The sequence below is a fragment of the Canis lupus genome, chromosome 10 (assembly GCF_003254725.2).
Source record: "Canis lupus dingo isolate Sandy chromosome 10, ASM325472v2, whole genome shotgun sequence".
NCBI lineage: Eukaryota > Metazoa > Chordata > Mammalia > Carnivora > Canidae > Canis > Canis lupus.
Window position 1 is genome coordinate 7,660,529 of NC_064252.1, and position 14,831 is coordinate 7,675,359.

Below are 14,831 nucleotides of genomic sequence, written 5' to 3' on the forward strand. Positions count from 1 at the left end.
TCACGCCCTGAGCCAAAGGCAGACGCTCAACCACTGAGCCACCCAGGCGTCCCAAGAATACATCTTTAGAGCACTGTTCATCAGGGGTCAGGTTTCCTGGCAGCTACGATGGCTCTTATAAGGCATAATAATAAACTTATCTGGGGTCTGAATCAATTAGGGTAACCTTGCAGCTGTCAGAAATTACTATTCAGTGGCAAGCCACTCATAGGAAAAGCAATCCTCTCTTACCTTTATACTTAAGTGATAAAAGTGAGAAAATTAGAATTAGATTTCTAATTCTAGATTAAAGAATTAGAATGGATACTATGGGCCCATGATCATAATGACTTCTAGAGACACTAGTAAGTAATTCAAATTCCTAAAATGGTACTGCTTTTATCACTAAGTATAAAAGTTACTGAGAAAACCCCCACAAAAACATTGTCTCTAGGGATTATACAGGACCCAGAGTAAGAGATATCTTCCTAATTCCAAGTCTCCCAGGCAAGCTGAGCCACTTTGAATATAGTTCACAGAGTAGGTATGAATACAGAAAAGATCACACAGGCAAGAAGAGACAAGCAGAGACAATCTCCAGAATCAGATCAAGGTAATAAGACCCGGATGTGTCGCTAAAAGATCTTCAGTCAGGTCTAGAACATGAATGAAGCCAAATTCACAGGTATTACTAAGATGTCCAAGGCAGTTTTATAAGAAACAAAAAAAAAAAAAAAGGAAACACCAAAATAACAAAACCCACAGAGACATAAAATGGTGACTGCCTATTTCACCAGGAGTTGCCTCAAGAGCCATTAGCTGTATGATGGGAGGCTCTCTCCAATGGCAGTCCCCTCTACGAGGGGTAAGGTCTGTAAGTTTCAGTACAAGTCAAGATCACTAAGACTTGTCCCAACTACCATAAACGCTATCCCAGGACTATTTGTTCCCAGATATCTGCAATAATAACATTTTCCCTAAAAATAACAAATTCTCTTCCCTTCGAGGCTTTGGTTTGAATAAGAAGAATCTCAAAATCAGAACGCTAGGTCAGAAGATAGGAGACTTCTAGTGGATACAGAGTATAAGTTAAGAACTCACAGAGAGGGCAGCCCGAGTGGCTCAGTGGTTTAGTGCCGCCTTTGGCCCAGGGCGTGATCCTGGAGACCTGGGATTGAGTCCCACATCGGGCTCCCTGCATGGAGCCGGCTTCTCCCTCGGTCTCTCTCATGAATAAGTAAATAAAATCTTTTTAAAAAAAGAACTCAGAGATTTCTACCTGTCTGGTTTTTACAAACAAGAATTAGAATGGATACTACAGACCCATGATCATAAGCACTTCTAGAAATACTAGCAATTCAAGTTCCTAAAATGGTACTGCTTTTACCACGAAGTATAAACTTAAAGATTCATTTATGGATTGGAACTTTTTGAAAAGCACTAACAAGACCAAATGTAAATTATTTCATAAACCACAGGCTCCCAGATGTTTGGGAATGTTCTCAGGATTTATGTATGTAGGTATTCTCATCAAATAAAACCTCTTAGAAAATTCTGGGGCATGATATCAAGAGATATCGTGCCTTGGAGCTGCTTGTTAGCTCTAGAAGAATGACAGTGCTACAGAATTACTGAGGAAAAAAATAAGACTGCTCTCAGCAGGATACATCAGGTTTCCAAATAGACATTTAAGCCTTGATCTTAAAGAATTCATGTAGAGTTATCAAAGGAAAGACTCCAAGCACAGCAGAAAATCCATGTGGTGAAAAGCAGTGGAACTGCATAAGAAAGCAGAGGACTCCCCACATCTAGGGCTACTTCACCTGGATTAATGCCCTACAAGAAAGAAGCCAGGGTGTCACTGAGTTACACTGGAGAATTTTCCACTTAACCATTCTCCCACTTTCACATAGGGAAACCAGGCTTATTCGGCCTGTCTTAAAGCCAATATGCTGTCTTTTTCGCCCCTTAGTACAGTTCTATTTCACCCAGATCGTGCTGGGTCATTTTTTTCCCTACTAACCTTTTTCTTTCTTAAAACTCTTTTTGAAGAATTTCTACTACCAAATCTAAAGCTAGATTAACTTCCAATCAGGGGGGAAACCTTGATAAGCCAGTCTTTGGCATCCGCACAAACCACCTGCTTTTGCTCTCCAACAGCTAACACAAAGCTAAGCCTGCTGGTCAAAACAGGTCCTGTTTGGGCCGTCATCTTTTGACAGCTCAGCTTATTATGCCTAACTCATAACCCCGTGCCACTCGCATAGGACAACTGGCGCTGAGACAGCTACGCTGCCAACACATGAAGATTCACCCATCTCTGACGTTTTTTTGTGCTAGGTGGAGGCCGAGCATTTCACACTTCTCAAGCTACATCTGTCAGCACAGCAGCGCAACACACATGGATTTTGAGAACAGACACTCTTAATTTTCAGTCCTGGTTCTGCCACTATGTGACCCTGGTGGTGATAACTCAAGCAACATGGATATCTGATGTGTATTAAGGGCTGGGTATTCTAAGCTTAGCCATTGAGGAATTCCTTTTAGCACAAATCCAGTAGGGTGTGGTAAGTGTGAGGCCCACCAGGAACACGGGAAGAGCACCTACTCCAAGTGGGGGCAGGGGTCTGTAGTGACTTTCCAGACAGAAGCCCACAACCAAAGCTCTAAAGGACAATCGGTAAGGAGGAAGGGGCATGGGAGGGGGAAGCAATCTAAACAGAAAGAGCAATCAGCCATACAAAGGCCAGGTGAGAGAGATGGTTCCCTTAGAAGTGAACTACTGAAAGTAAGTAGTTCAGTACAGTTGCCACATTCTGTTCCCTGAACAAGCCAAGCTCATTCTCAGATCTGTGCCTTCACATTTATTGTTCTGCTCAGAATGCCCTCCCACAGATCTCTGTGGGACTAAATCCTTCTCAACACCAAGGTCTCCTTTCAAATGCCTCAGAGGCTTTCACTGACAACTGTAGCTAAAATATCTGGCTCTCCTGACATGTTAAGAACCAATCCTCCTTTGGATGCTGTGTATCCAAGGCTGCTGGCGCAAGAAGATACTTAAATGTTTCCTGAGTTATACTCTAATGGTTAAGTATAGACTCTGCAGCCAGACTGATACTTTTTAGCTACATTATCTTGGGCAAATCATTTAACTTCTATACCTCAGTGTCCTCATCTGTAAAATGGGGATAACAATATCTTTTTGGGAGGGGGCAGGGTGATAAGAGTACCTATATCTTATAAGGTTGTGAAGTTAAGTGAGTTGATATAGCTAATACACTTAGAACAGCACCTGTCACAAACTAAGCATCCAATAGATATTTTGATATTGTTGATTATATAGATATACCTTTTAAAGATTTTATTTATTCATGAGAGACACAGAAAGAGAGGCAGAGACACAGGCAGAGGGCTCCTGCATGGAGCCCAACGTGGGACTCGACTCCGGGTCTCTAGGATCACACCCTGGGCTGAAGGCGGCACTAAACCGCTGAGTCACCCAGGCTGCCCTGAGTATTATATAGATATTATTATTGAAATGGTTTCCTAAGAACCAGGTTTTATTTACACTGCTTATAGGTGAACTTTTCTGATGTTAACATTTACATGCCACTGTTATCTTGAAGACAAAAGGAACAGTCTGTTTGATGGGCAGCTGGCTGACACATTCCATTCTATTCTCATTCAGCCTCCTTCCCTACACTGGTTAAAAGTGGCCCTAGGTAGCCCTGCTCCTTGGAAATGCAGAGCTGCTGACAGGTTCTCTTGAGTCAACTCCCAACACCAAGATCAATAAAACACTTTTAGACTTAATGGTCCTCCAAACCCACCTATGCCCTTTGAAAGGAGAGGCCCATTTACAGGGTATTGAATTTATAGTGGGAAGTGACTGGCTTTAGAAATGTAGGCTATTTATTTTTTAAAATATTTTATTTATTCATGAGAGACACAGAGAGTGAGAGAGGCAGAGACACAGGCAGAGGGAGAAGCAGGCTTCATGCAGGAAGCCCAGTGTGGGACTCGATCCTGGGACTCCAGGATCACGTCCTGGGCTGAAAGCAGGCACTAAACCGCTAAGCCACCCAGGGATCCCCTGTAGCAGGTCTTAAGAGAAAAAGAAAACTCAAAGGGAAATTATGAAGGCCATTTTACCTTTCTGAAAGAATTTCAACAGAATTCTATCATGAGCATTACAAAAGGATATAAGTGAATTGCAGACTTTTAAACAAAGTAAACATTAAACCCCAAAATTAAACTGAAGTACCCAGTATACCCAGAAAGTCTGGCCCATTTTTCAATTTTAGCTTAAATGATGTATTTGCTCATTTTTTTGTCTCACAGAGCTGGGACTGATTTGTGTTATCAGAAAAGAGGAGAACATAACTAGTGGAGTTTATCAATTCTTATCTTCTAAGCATTAGACCAAAGTGTTTTGGTTCAGAGTGCCCACAATCTCCAGGAACAAAATGCCTCAATATTAAATAATAAGTTTGGAAAAAGACACGGAAATCAAATGGAAATGGCAACATTTCCAAAAGAAAAGTGGTATATTATGATACTTTTGGAGAGAGAATCAGTAAAACAGAAATGCATTAGTAGGAAGAGTCCCAAAAGAGAGGGATGAAATCCTCAGAAGACATGCTTTCTATAGCCTTTTACTCAAAGTGGAGTCAGATCGGCAGCAGCTATCAGCTGGGAGGTCAGAAATGCAGACTCAGAATCTGAATTTTAACAAGGACCCAAGGGGATCCGCCTAAGGAGCTCTGACCTACAGGGTAGTAGGCCCCAAACTGGGTGGCCTCTCAGAATCATCTGTGATTGAAGGACAAAAGCAGAGGCTGGGTCCCCATTTTAGTCCAAGTGAGTCCATTAGAACCATTCTGGATGTTGAACCTTTCACAATTTCAGAAGGTGATGTTGATGAGGACCACGGTGGAGTCACTGCTTCAAGACAAAGATTTATATAGTCTTCAAGGTCAAGTAAAAACTACTCATACTGATATGATATGTATATATACGCATATGGGGGGGGAATACAGTTAATAGAACGTGGCCAAGGGTTCAAAAAATAAAAATAAAAAAGGAAACCAGTATTTCCAAGGCTTATATATACACACTTACAAGATCTTAAGCCAATCAGATGTCATCCTCATATGAGGAGAAATCTAGTCAGCCTCCTTTCCAGCCTTCTTTACTCAGGCAAGTGCTATCTGTAAACACCATCAGTTTCTCAGGCACCTACCTTGCTTGTCTGATTTGGTTTGATCCCAGGTCCTCGAACCAGCAGTGGAACTTTGATATCAAACTCATACAGCTGTCTTTTGTCTATTGGCAAAGAAAACTGTCCTGAAAACAAAATACAGAGGATAAAGATGGAGCCAGGATAGAAATGTCACTCACACATTCATTCATTTAATCGATAGTAAGAATGAAAACAACTTTGTTATACTATTTATGGTGCCTTAATGGAAAGTTTACAATTGCTTGGGTTTCTTATTACTACAAGGCAGGAAATGAGTTTATCATCTTTAAACAAATGCCTAGGGGAATTCCTCTGGTTTATGACAGGACAAATTTGGCAAAACAATGACTGGAAAGTACTGAAACACAAATACATAATTTATGGATGACACTCAATCTGACCACAATTGAATGAGGTTACTCAAAAAAGTGTAAATAAAGGGACAAAAACATTTATCCAGGCTTTCTTATATCTGCATTTCAAGATAACCAAACAGTTGAGTTCTTCTCTAAGGAGTTCCAACTAATAAATGCAAAAGGAAGGACAAAGTTATGAAGTCAACATTTTGCCATTTTTGAAAGAATAGGAGATTAAAGCAACAGTCATCAACAGAAGCTTCAGCCACAAAAGGTTCATAGGACAGGCTCAGACTGACACCACATGAGCCATCAATTAATAGCAGCATTGCTAAATGGGTCAGCCAGACACCATCATGAAGTGATGTGATAGGAAGTACAAATCGGTATCACCAAGAAAGCATTCTCACTGAAAATATGAATTTCTGTTCAGACTCTATAACTATCAATCTATAGAAAATGCTGACTAAAAGTACACAAGGCATCACAAGACTGGGATTAGCCAAATCGAGAATGTGAAATTTTTTTTTTTTTTTGAGAATGTGAGATATTCTAAAGAACAACAACAAACCCCTTTTCCAATAAATCAGTGGCAATAACAGCCTCAGGGAACATAAAAAACAAACAAAACCCAGGTAGGATGTGGACTTTGTCCAGATTTTGATACATAATAAACTAGTCAGATGGACAATGTAGTGTTGATGTACAGAATCACAATGTTTGAAGTTTCTCCAATACTGCCTAGCTAAAAAACAAAAACATGGGGAAGGCAGGAAAAATTCAAAAGACTGGCCACAGGTAGCTGAAAATCGAAGCTGGATAATGGAGATTATTTTATCAGTCTCTATTTTGAGTACTTAAAAAAAATCTCTTACCTCCATTCTATAAAGTCTATTTGCCCTTTAAATCTAGTTAAGTTTCTTACTTCTGCCTGCCTCCAATCTAGCAAGCTCACTCTGCTCCCAACTCCTCGAACATCATGTAATTTAGCATGTGAAATAGCAAATAATGAAACCTGGTCTCTCTACAGGCGAATGTGTTGGCCCTCTAATCACAGGGGTCCTGAAGGGGGCACCCTCCCTTTGGTCTGTCCACCGCTACAACAGGACTAGAGCTCCCTGCCAGTGCTACTGACTAGGTGAAAAAGGCACATCATCAAGGTCACAGGAATACCCCAGTCCATCCCTTACCTGTGTGATAGCCATTGTCTGACGTATAAAAGATATATGTGTTGTTAAGTTCCCCATTGAATTCCAATCTCTTCACCAGTTTCTCCACAAGGTCATCAACTGACAGTAAAGTTTGCCACCTGGATGTACACAGAGGGTGACAAGGGGACTTCAGAAACAATGGCTGAGGGAATGTATCTTGCCAACAGAGCAGGAGTGAAATTCAAATCAAAATAATACAAAAGCCCCCAAACCACACTCCCGGAAAGCTCAAAACCCAAATGTCCTTTCCTCAGACCACTCACTGAAAAAAAATTAGAAAAATCCCAGAACACAATTAGTTCATTCCAAATTTAACCATTTCTAAAGAAGTGAAGCTTTTTTTTTTTTCCTTTATTTATTTATGATAGTCACACACAGAGAGAGAGAGAGAGAGGCAGAGACACAGGCAGAGAGAGAAGCAGGCTCCATGCAGGGAGCCCGACGTGGGACTCGATCCCGGGTCTCCAGGATCGTGCCCTGGGCCATAGGCAGGCGCCAAACCACTGCGCCACCCAGGGATCCCAGAAGTGAAGCTTTTAATAACCAGTTAGCTTTACTAAAACGAGTGATGAGAGCAGAAACAACTGGAAGGGAAAGCTGTCAATTCAGTACTGATTAACACAGATTAATTCAGACAGACCCACACTACAACATTTCAGGATCTAAACTAGGGGTGGGCAAGCAATTAGTGATGGGCCACAGCCTGTCCACTATTTAGGTTTGTTTTTATTTTTATTGTATTTTTTTAAAGATTTTATTTATTTATTCATGACAGACACAGAGAGAGAGAGAGGCAGAGACACAGGCAGAGGGAGAAGCAGGCTCCACGCAGGGAGCCCGACATGGGACTCGATCCCAGGTCCCCAGGATCCACCCTGGGCCAAAGGCAGCGCTAAACTGCTGAACCACTGGGGCTGTCCTAGGTTTGTTTTTAAATTGCGGTAAAAAACACACGAGATATAATTTACCATCTTAACAAATTTTAAGGGTACAATCATTAGTATTAAGTATATTCACACAGTGGAACAGATCTCCAGAACTTTTTCTTGCAAATCTGCAACTCTGTACCCATTAAATAAGTCACTGTTTTTATATTGTTCATTCATATATTGCCTAGTTTTGCTCCAACAGCAAAGCTGGGCAACTGTGACAAAGACCATTTGGCTTGTCAGGCTATAATATTTACTGTCTGGCCCTTTATAGAAGTTTCCTCACTCCTGGTATAATCTAAATACATCTTAAGAGAGTGTAATGGATTTTTAAGAACTGACTTAAGGAAATTCCTTAAAATTCCAAAAGCAAGTGCAAATATTCTGTTCTATTCTAAGCCTTTGGCTCTTTTTTTTTTTTTAATTTAATTTAAAAATTTTTTTAAAGATTTTATTTATTTATTCAGAGAGAGAGAGAGAGAGACACACACACACACACACACACACACACACACACACACACACAGAGACAGAGACACAGGCAGAGGGAGAAGCAGGCACCATACAGAGAGCCTGACGTGGGACTCAATCCCAGGTCTCCAGGATCACGCCCTGGGCTGCAGGCGGCACCAAACCGCTGGGCCACCGCGGGTGCCCTAAGCCTTTGGGTCTTATACAAATATTGAGTCTGATTTTTCACAAAGTGATCTTTTCTTCAGACACAGGGAAAAATTTTTTGTACCAAATGGCTCCAGTTCGCAATCATGTTTTAACAAGTTATACAAATGAATTGTTTTATTAGTCCTGAAGTCCAAAGACCATCTCCTATACCTCTGGGGGAGCAGACTCCCAATCAAGGAGTCTCTCCCACCAACCTGCTACCTTCTGATTTTGTTTCAAAGGTAACCACATTGTGCAGTCCCCCTGTTCATGGGCTGACTTGGAAGGTCCGTAACATCCATCCAGATTGAGAAAGTAGTAGCTCTCACCTTTTCCTAAATGCATTATCTAAAAACTGTATTGAAGAATTAGTCATTGGGGTCTTGGCTTGCCTAATTAACCAGTGCTTGTTCTAAAATTTAAAAGAAAAAAAAATGTTAGCACCAAGTCAATACAATCAAATAAACTACTACCAGAATACATAATGAAAAGCAGCATTTTATACTTCTACCAAGAAGGAATTCACCAGAGCATCTGAACAACTTCAGACCTCCCCTCCCCTGCTCCATATATTCCTAAAAATACTTTCTATAGATTATCATTCATTCTTAGGTTCTTCCCAGTAGCTCTCTAATGAAACAAGGCCTGGGCTCCTTGTTAGCAGCATTAATCAGCATTAAAAGATTTAGTGAAAGATATTAGAGGACTATTGGCTAAAAGGAGACTAAGTTTATTAACATTGAGTCTATGCTTTGGATCTACTACCCAAACTACAAAAGGGTAAATATTAATTTTACCTTCCATTAAGTATTGCCCTAATAAGCGACCATTCTTAACACCCTCTATTTTCCTGCCCAAGATACTGATCGTCCTAGAACTTTGGGAAAAAAACTCATCATTACAATTTCCTAAAACCTCAAGCTCAAATCTAGAGGGTTCTTCTCATTTAAATCACTTGCAGTTCTAAAAAAACCAAAAAACAATAAATAAAATAAAAAAAAACATAAACATTCCCATACATCATTAATTTTCTCCTCCCTATTCATAAAGTCCTAAGCCACCATCTCCCAAACTGTCAGTCTCAAAGGGTTCTTACTTAGTATTGAGAAATGTTATACAGTATATCCTCCTGTTGGAAATTCATCTTGGAACAGGAATAACTCTAAGAAATTCTGTAACAGAGTGACTGATTTAAAATTTCTACTTATTTGCTCATAGGAAATCCTATTAATTTCTTTTGGAACACAGAGAAAGGCCCTCTAGTTCAAAACTCAGTTCTCTCAGCCTTTAAAATCCTACTTAAGCACTTGCTTACAGTGTGCCAGGCAACATGCTGCATATTTCTATGCTCCTTAGTCCATATTGTAGCTGCACGAGGAAGTAAGACCTCCCACCTTATTTATTTAGATCTCTCACTTTAGATAAAAAAGCAGAAGTTAAGCATCTTGCCCAAGGCCAGGTCACTCGGCTCAGAAGTGGCAGTGCTGAGTCTAATCCCAGACTCATTCTACCATCTCACAAGCAATGAAGATTTCTGGGCAACACGCATGAGGCAATAGAGAACTTCTGCCTTTGAACCAGTGAACAGCCCACCCTGTGTGCCAAGGGAAGTATAAGTAACTGGTGTAGGAGGCAAATATTTAGGCTGTGGCCTTCAATTATATTCCCCGCTCCGGCTCATTTCTCCATTCAACTTCCTCTTCCAGCCATATTGCACTAGGTCACTGCCTCTTTCCTATGCCTAAGGCACGGCGAGGGCCACCCACAGGAAGCTGCTGCAGGCCTCGCTCAGCCCCAAGGGCTAGGTCTCAGCCACTGCCACGCAGGAGGAGAGCCAGCACAGAGATTAGCAGGAGAGCCTGTAGTCAGGAAAGATGGCGCTGCTTTACTATTTCCTCTGGACTCTCTTAGTTGCTAACTGGATGTGTGGCAGGAAGCTTATCTGTACTTCTGAAGCAAGGTTATACTATCTTTATACTTAAGACAGGTAAAATTACCTTTAGAAGGTCTGGAAGGAAAATCAAGTACGTGGCTCAAAGGTTCCCTGACAAGATAATATACAGTTACTTATATCAAGTATGGCTTCATTCAAGGATTAGGGGAAGCTACCGTTCCATGGATGTTGAAGTTCTTATTTCTTGGTGCAAAGACGTTCTGAAAGGTCTTCTGGTACTGAGGTGCGGCTGTCCAAGGAGAATGAGGTGCTGGTGTGGAGATCATCATGAAGAACGGCTCAGAGTTGGACTTGTAGTCCAGGAAGCCCAAAGAGATATTAGCCTGAGATACACAAAGATCTGTTATCTTCTACTCTACCCAACAGTGGAGAACTTGAGAGATGCACATTCTCAGGTATACAGGAGGCGGCACAGGGTCATATCCGCTTTTAAACAATCTTTAATTTTTAACCACTTTTAACAATCTTAATATTAACACAACCTACATCACAGTTATTTACAAGTGTATTGTAGGAACATATATTTGGGTTTTAGGCAATACTTATTTAAAAAAAGGGGAAAAGCATAGCATCCTAGGAAAACAAATAAGATTACAATGATCTTATACACGATCTAACAATTGTTAATACTTCTCATAAAGGAAAAAATAGTAATTTGACCTTTTAAGGATTAGGTTGCATTAATACAACTGCCTGAAAGTATATAAAATATACAGAGAGAGTGTTAATCTAATTCACCCAGTGGGACCAGTGGATTAAGTTATCTTAATCTTATAAAAATTCATGCAGTGTAGACATCCCAAGTTACACCAGCTATAACAGCTAAACTAAATCCAAATCCATCACACCAGGATTTTATTTTATTTTATTTATTTATTTTTTTTTTCAGGATTTTAATTTATATCGACTTACATTCATCATTTGCTTATCTGGAGATATGTTATCAAAATGAAAGCATCCCACACACATGCTACATGTTTAATTGTTCTAGTTGATTTACAGCTTCACTTATTCCCATCACTATACTCAAAAGGTACTGACTGAACCAATCTCCTTTCACCATCCCACCCACCTGCTTACTCTAGCAATGTCAGTAGCTGTGCGTTCCCCCAAATGCTGGGCACACTTCTGCCTCAGTGCCCCCACAACCGGTAGCTCTCTCTGTGGACCCTTTCCCCTGATCTACACAGCTCACTCACACCTCTTTAAACGTTATCTAAGTAACTCCCATACCCTGTCTTATTTCTCTAATCTGATCACCCAGAGGGACTTTGCTTCATTCACTGAACACCTGCTATGCTGGGTGCTAAAAAATTTGGTGAATGAATACTCTGTGGAGGGCTGTCATTAGGAACACAGGAAAGGCAAGTCCTAAATTCACCCAGTTTCAGTAATTTTTATGTATAAAAATAAAAATATTTATATATGTTTATAAATAAAATTTATACTATGTATTTATATATATAAATAAAAATTCAGATATAAATCTTAAGCCTTAGGAACTCCCAGTCCCTAGCTCTCCACCCTCACAGTGAAGCTGCATCTCATAGCTTGTGAGTGAAACTGGGGTCAAGAGTAAGAACCTCTAAAGTAAGACCTCTTCAAAATAATCTCTACAGTCTCAGAGATTAGCCTTTGGAAAAGGATTTGTTGCTGGAATTTCAAGAACATTAGCTCTGAGCCTAGCTTATATACAAAGAAAAACACCCTCAGGAGTCTTTAATCAGTTGGAAATATTCTTTGGCAATTAAATGAAGTTATTATTCATTCACGTTAGTGAACATGACCAAGTCCAACGGGTTTCTAGGCAGAGGTTTCAACAACTGTGAGCCACACATGAGAGGACAGAGCTTTGATAACTCACCAGAACATCTGTCAGGTAGTCCACACTGTAGTTTTCACCATGTTTCCGTGCCTTCCCATTGATAGAGAGCGTATAATTATAGTATTTAGAATTCTTTTCCTATTAGACAGGAAAGTAAGATTTGTTAAGAGATCAGCACACCAAATGAAAAGTCAGAAATCATGCTGGGCTAAACCATACTGTTTAAATAGTGACAAGACAATCTGGGACACCTAGGTGGAGTGGCTGGTTAAGCATCTGACTCTTTTTTTTTTTTTTCAAGCATCTGACTCTTGATTTTGGCTCAGGTTGTGATCTCAGGATTGTGAGACCGAGTCCTGCATCAGGTTCCACGCTCAACATGGAGTCAGCCTGAGATTCTCCCTCTGCCCACACCACCGCTCTCTCTAACCCTGGGTCAAATAAATCTTTAAAGAAAAAAGGAGACATTTTAAAAAAAATATAATTACTCAAGTTAGTACTGCATTGGATTTTTTGACTAGAGTTTTATTAACTACTAGCATAGTTTCAATCATATGTCCTAGTTTGAAGAGCCACGAGTGGATAAGATAAAACAGCAAAATACGTAACTAAACCTTATGTGATGCAGGAAAAACATCCCTCAGAGGAGTGACTCACAGATCAATAGACTTTAAGGAGATAAAATAGCTAATCATAAACGCAAAGCAACTCATGTAAAAATTAGAGCTAAATTAGAGAGTAAACATATTTTACATCTGCAGGGCTGTGTATAATTGTCGCTGATTTCAATAATCACTCACCAAGGCATACCAATAACTCCAGCCTAGAGGAACATGTTCTAGTCCACCTGCATCTGGGGCTCCATACTGAAAAGCAAGACAAGTAGGACGTCAGAACTACTCAGACTTGACCAAATCAGAAAGAAAGAGGAAACTTTTAGAATCCTTTTTGATCAGGGCCTGAAACAAGGTGCTCTATTTTCCCAAACACATAAAACCCAGTCAACAAGTAAAGAACACTATAATCCTAGGAACTTCTGAAGCAGGAGTTTGCAAACTATGGCCAGCAAGCCAAATCTAGCCTGCCAACTGTTACGTATGATTAGCAAGCTAAGGATTTTTTTCCAACCATTAAAAAAAACAACAGCAATCAATAGAGGAATATTTTGTGACAGAGGAAATTGGCATTTCAGTGATGAGGGATTTTTGGAACATAGGTGCACTCATTTTGGTTTGTGTAATGCCTATGGCTGCTTTCATGCTACAATGGCAGAGTCCAATACAGGAATCCCCCCTTATCTGCAGTTTCATTTCCTGTGGTTTCAGTTAACTCACGGTCAACCATAGTCCAGAAGCAGAGGAACTCCTGTCAGAAGGTCTGTAGTAGCCTAATGCTACATTGCAATGTCTGTCATTCACCTCACTTCATCTCATCAGGTAGGTATTATATCATCTCACACCATCACATAAAGTACAGTGCAATATTTTGAAAGAGACATCATTCACATAATTTTTATTGCATTATATGGTTTTAACTGTTCTATTTTGTTATTATTAGTTGTTAATCCCTTATTGTGCCGAATTTACCAGTTAAACTTTATCACAGGTACAAATACACAGGTAAAAACATAGTATATATAGAGTTCAGTACTATCTTTGGTTTCAGGCATCTACTGAGGGTTTGGGAAAGTATCCCCCATGGATAAGGTAGGCAAGGGGGAAACTACTGTCATCACAAAAGAGATGTATGGCCTGTAAAGCCCAAAATATTTACCTCTAGTTCCTTCCAGAAAAAGTCTGCATGGCTTAGGCCAGAAGGTTCATTTCCTGAGCTACTGATGGCACAAACTGAATACTCCAACTGACCTTGTGCCTAACGATAGCCAAAATAATCAGATTATGAGCTCTCAGCCTATAACTTCAGTTGTCCTGATGATGAATTCTACTTTTAGAGCTCAATTTATTTGATGAGATGAATAAGTGACCCCAGAACTATCACATTTTATCTCAATCAGGTTTAGTATTGCCCATTTAAGGAAGAATTTAACCCATGAGAAATCTCTGTATTTTAATGAATTTCTCTTAATTCTGTATACACATTAAATGGTCTTTCATATGCGTAGTATAAATTCTGTTTATGAACCACAGACTTATCTCACCTAGTATTTATACTTATTTCTCATGATTCTTTTCAAACTGACTTATCTTCCTTCAACCTCACAAGGCTGCAAATTCTCCCAATTATTGTGGGGAGAGAAAGTATGAACAGAAAATTCAGATCAGATATTAGTATCTCTAACAACCGTGGATAAAGTATATAAGTAAATGTGTATCTTTGTCCTGCATTCCCAGTTTTACTCTAAGATATAACCTAGATACTCTCAAACTATTTCCCTTAAGTTTGACTAAAAGCTAGGGCTAGTGTGGTGAAATCTAGCCTTGGTGGGCTGTAATGGGTGTCCCTCCACCCAGATGCACAACAGGCCAGCACATCAACCACTAAGCCATTTGCTTTAATGGCCCAAACAGCCCATGCTCTGGGTGCTTTCCCTTTACCACCGATCTCTTTACATTTTTTTAGGTTAGAAAATGGAGTTAAGTCTTAAGCTGTTATGGTGCAGGAAAGGTGGCAGGAGGAAAAACTTCTTCATTCTCATCCTAATAAAGGGGAAATGG

General features: G+C 40.0%; 1 protein-coding gene across 1 annotated transcript in view; it reads right to left on the minus strand.

Annotated features, from left to right (window-relative positions):
- The window catches only part of GNS (glucosamine (N-acetyl)-6-sulfatase), a 52,446-nt gene that overhangs the window by 29,928 nt on the left and 7,687 nt on the right, over nucleotides 1-14,831 (minus strand). Inside the window, exons 4-9 of the mRNA XM_025476718.3 lie at nucleotides 12,957-13,022; nucleotides 12,196-12,294; nucleotides 10,487-10,654; nucleotides 8,707-8,789; nucleotides 6,768-6,886; nucleotides 5,222-5,325 (exon numbers count right to left, since the gene is read on the minus strand). Of these exons, the coding sequence (XP_025332503.3) occupies nucleotides 5,222-5,325; nucleotides 6,768-6,886; nucleotides 8,707-8,789; nucleotides 10,487-10,654; nucleotides 12,196-12,294; nucleotides 12,957-13,022 (639 nt within the window). The remainder of the gene's footprint in view (nucleotides 1-5,221; nucleotides 5,326-6,767; nucleotides 6,887-8,706; nucleotides 8,790-10,486; nucleotides 10,655-12,195; nucleotides 12,295-12,956; nucleotides 13,023-14,831) is intronic.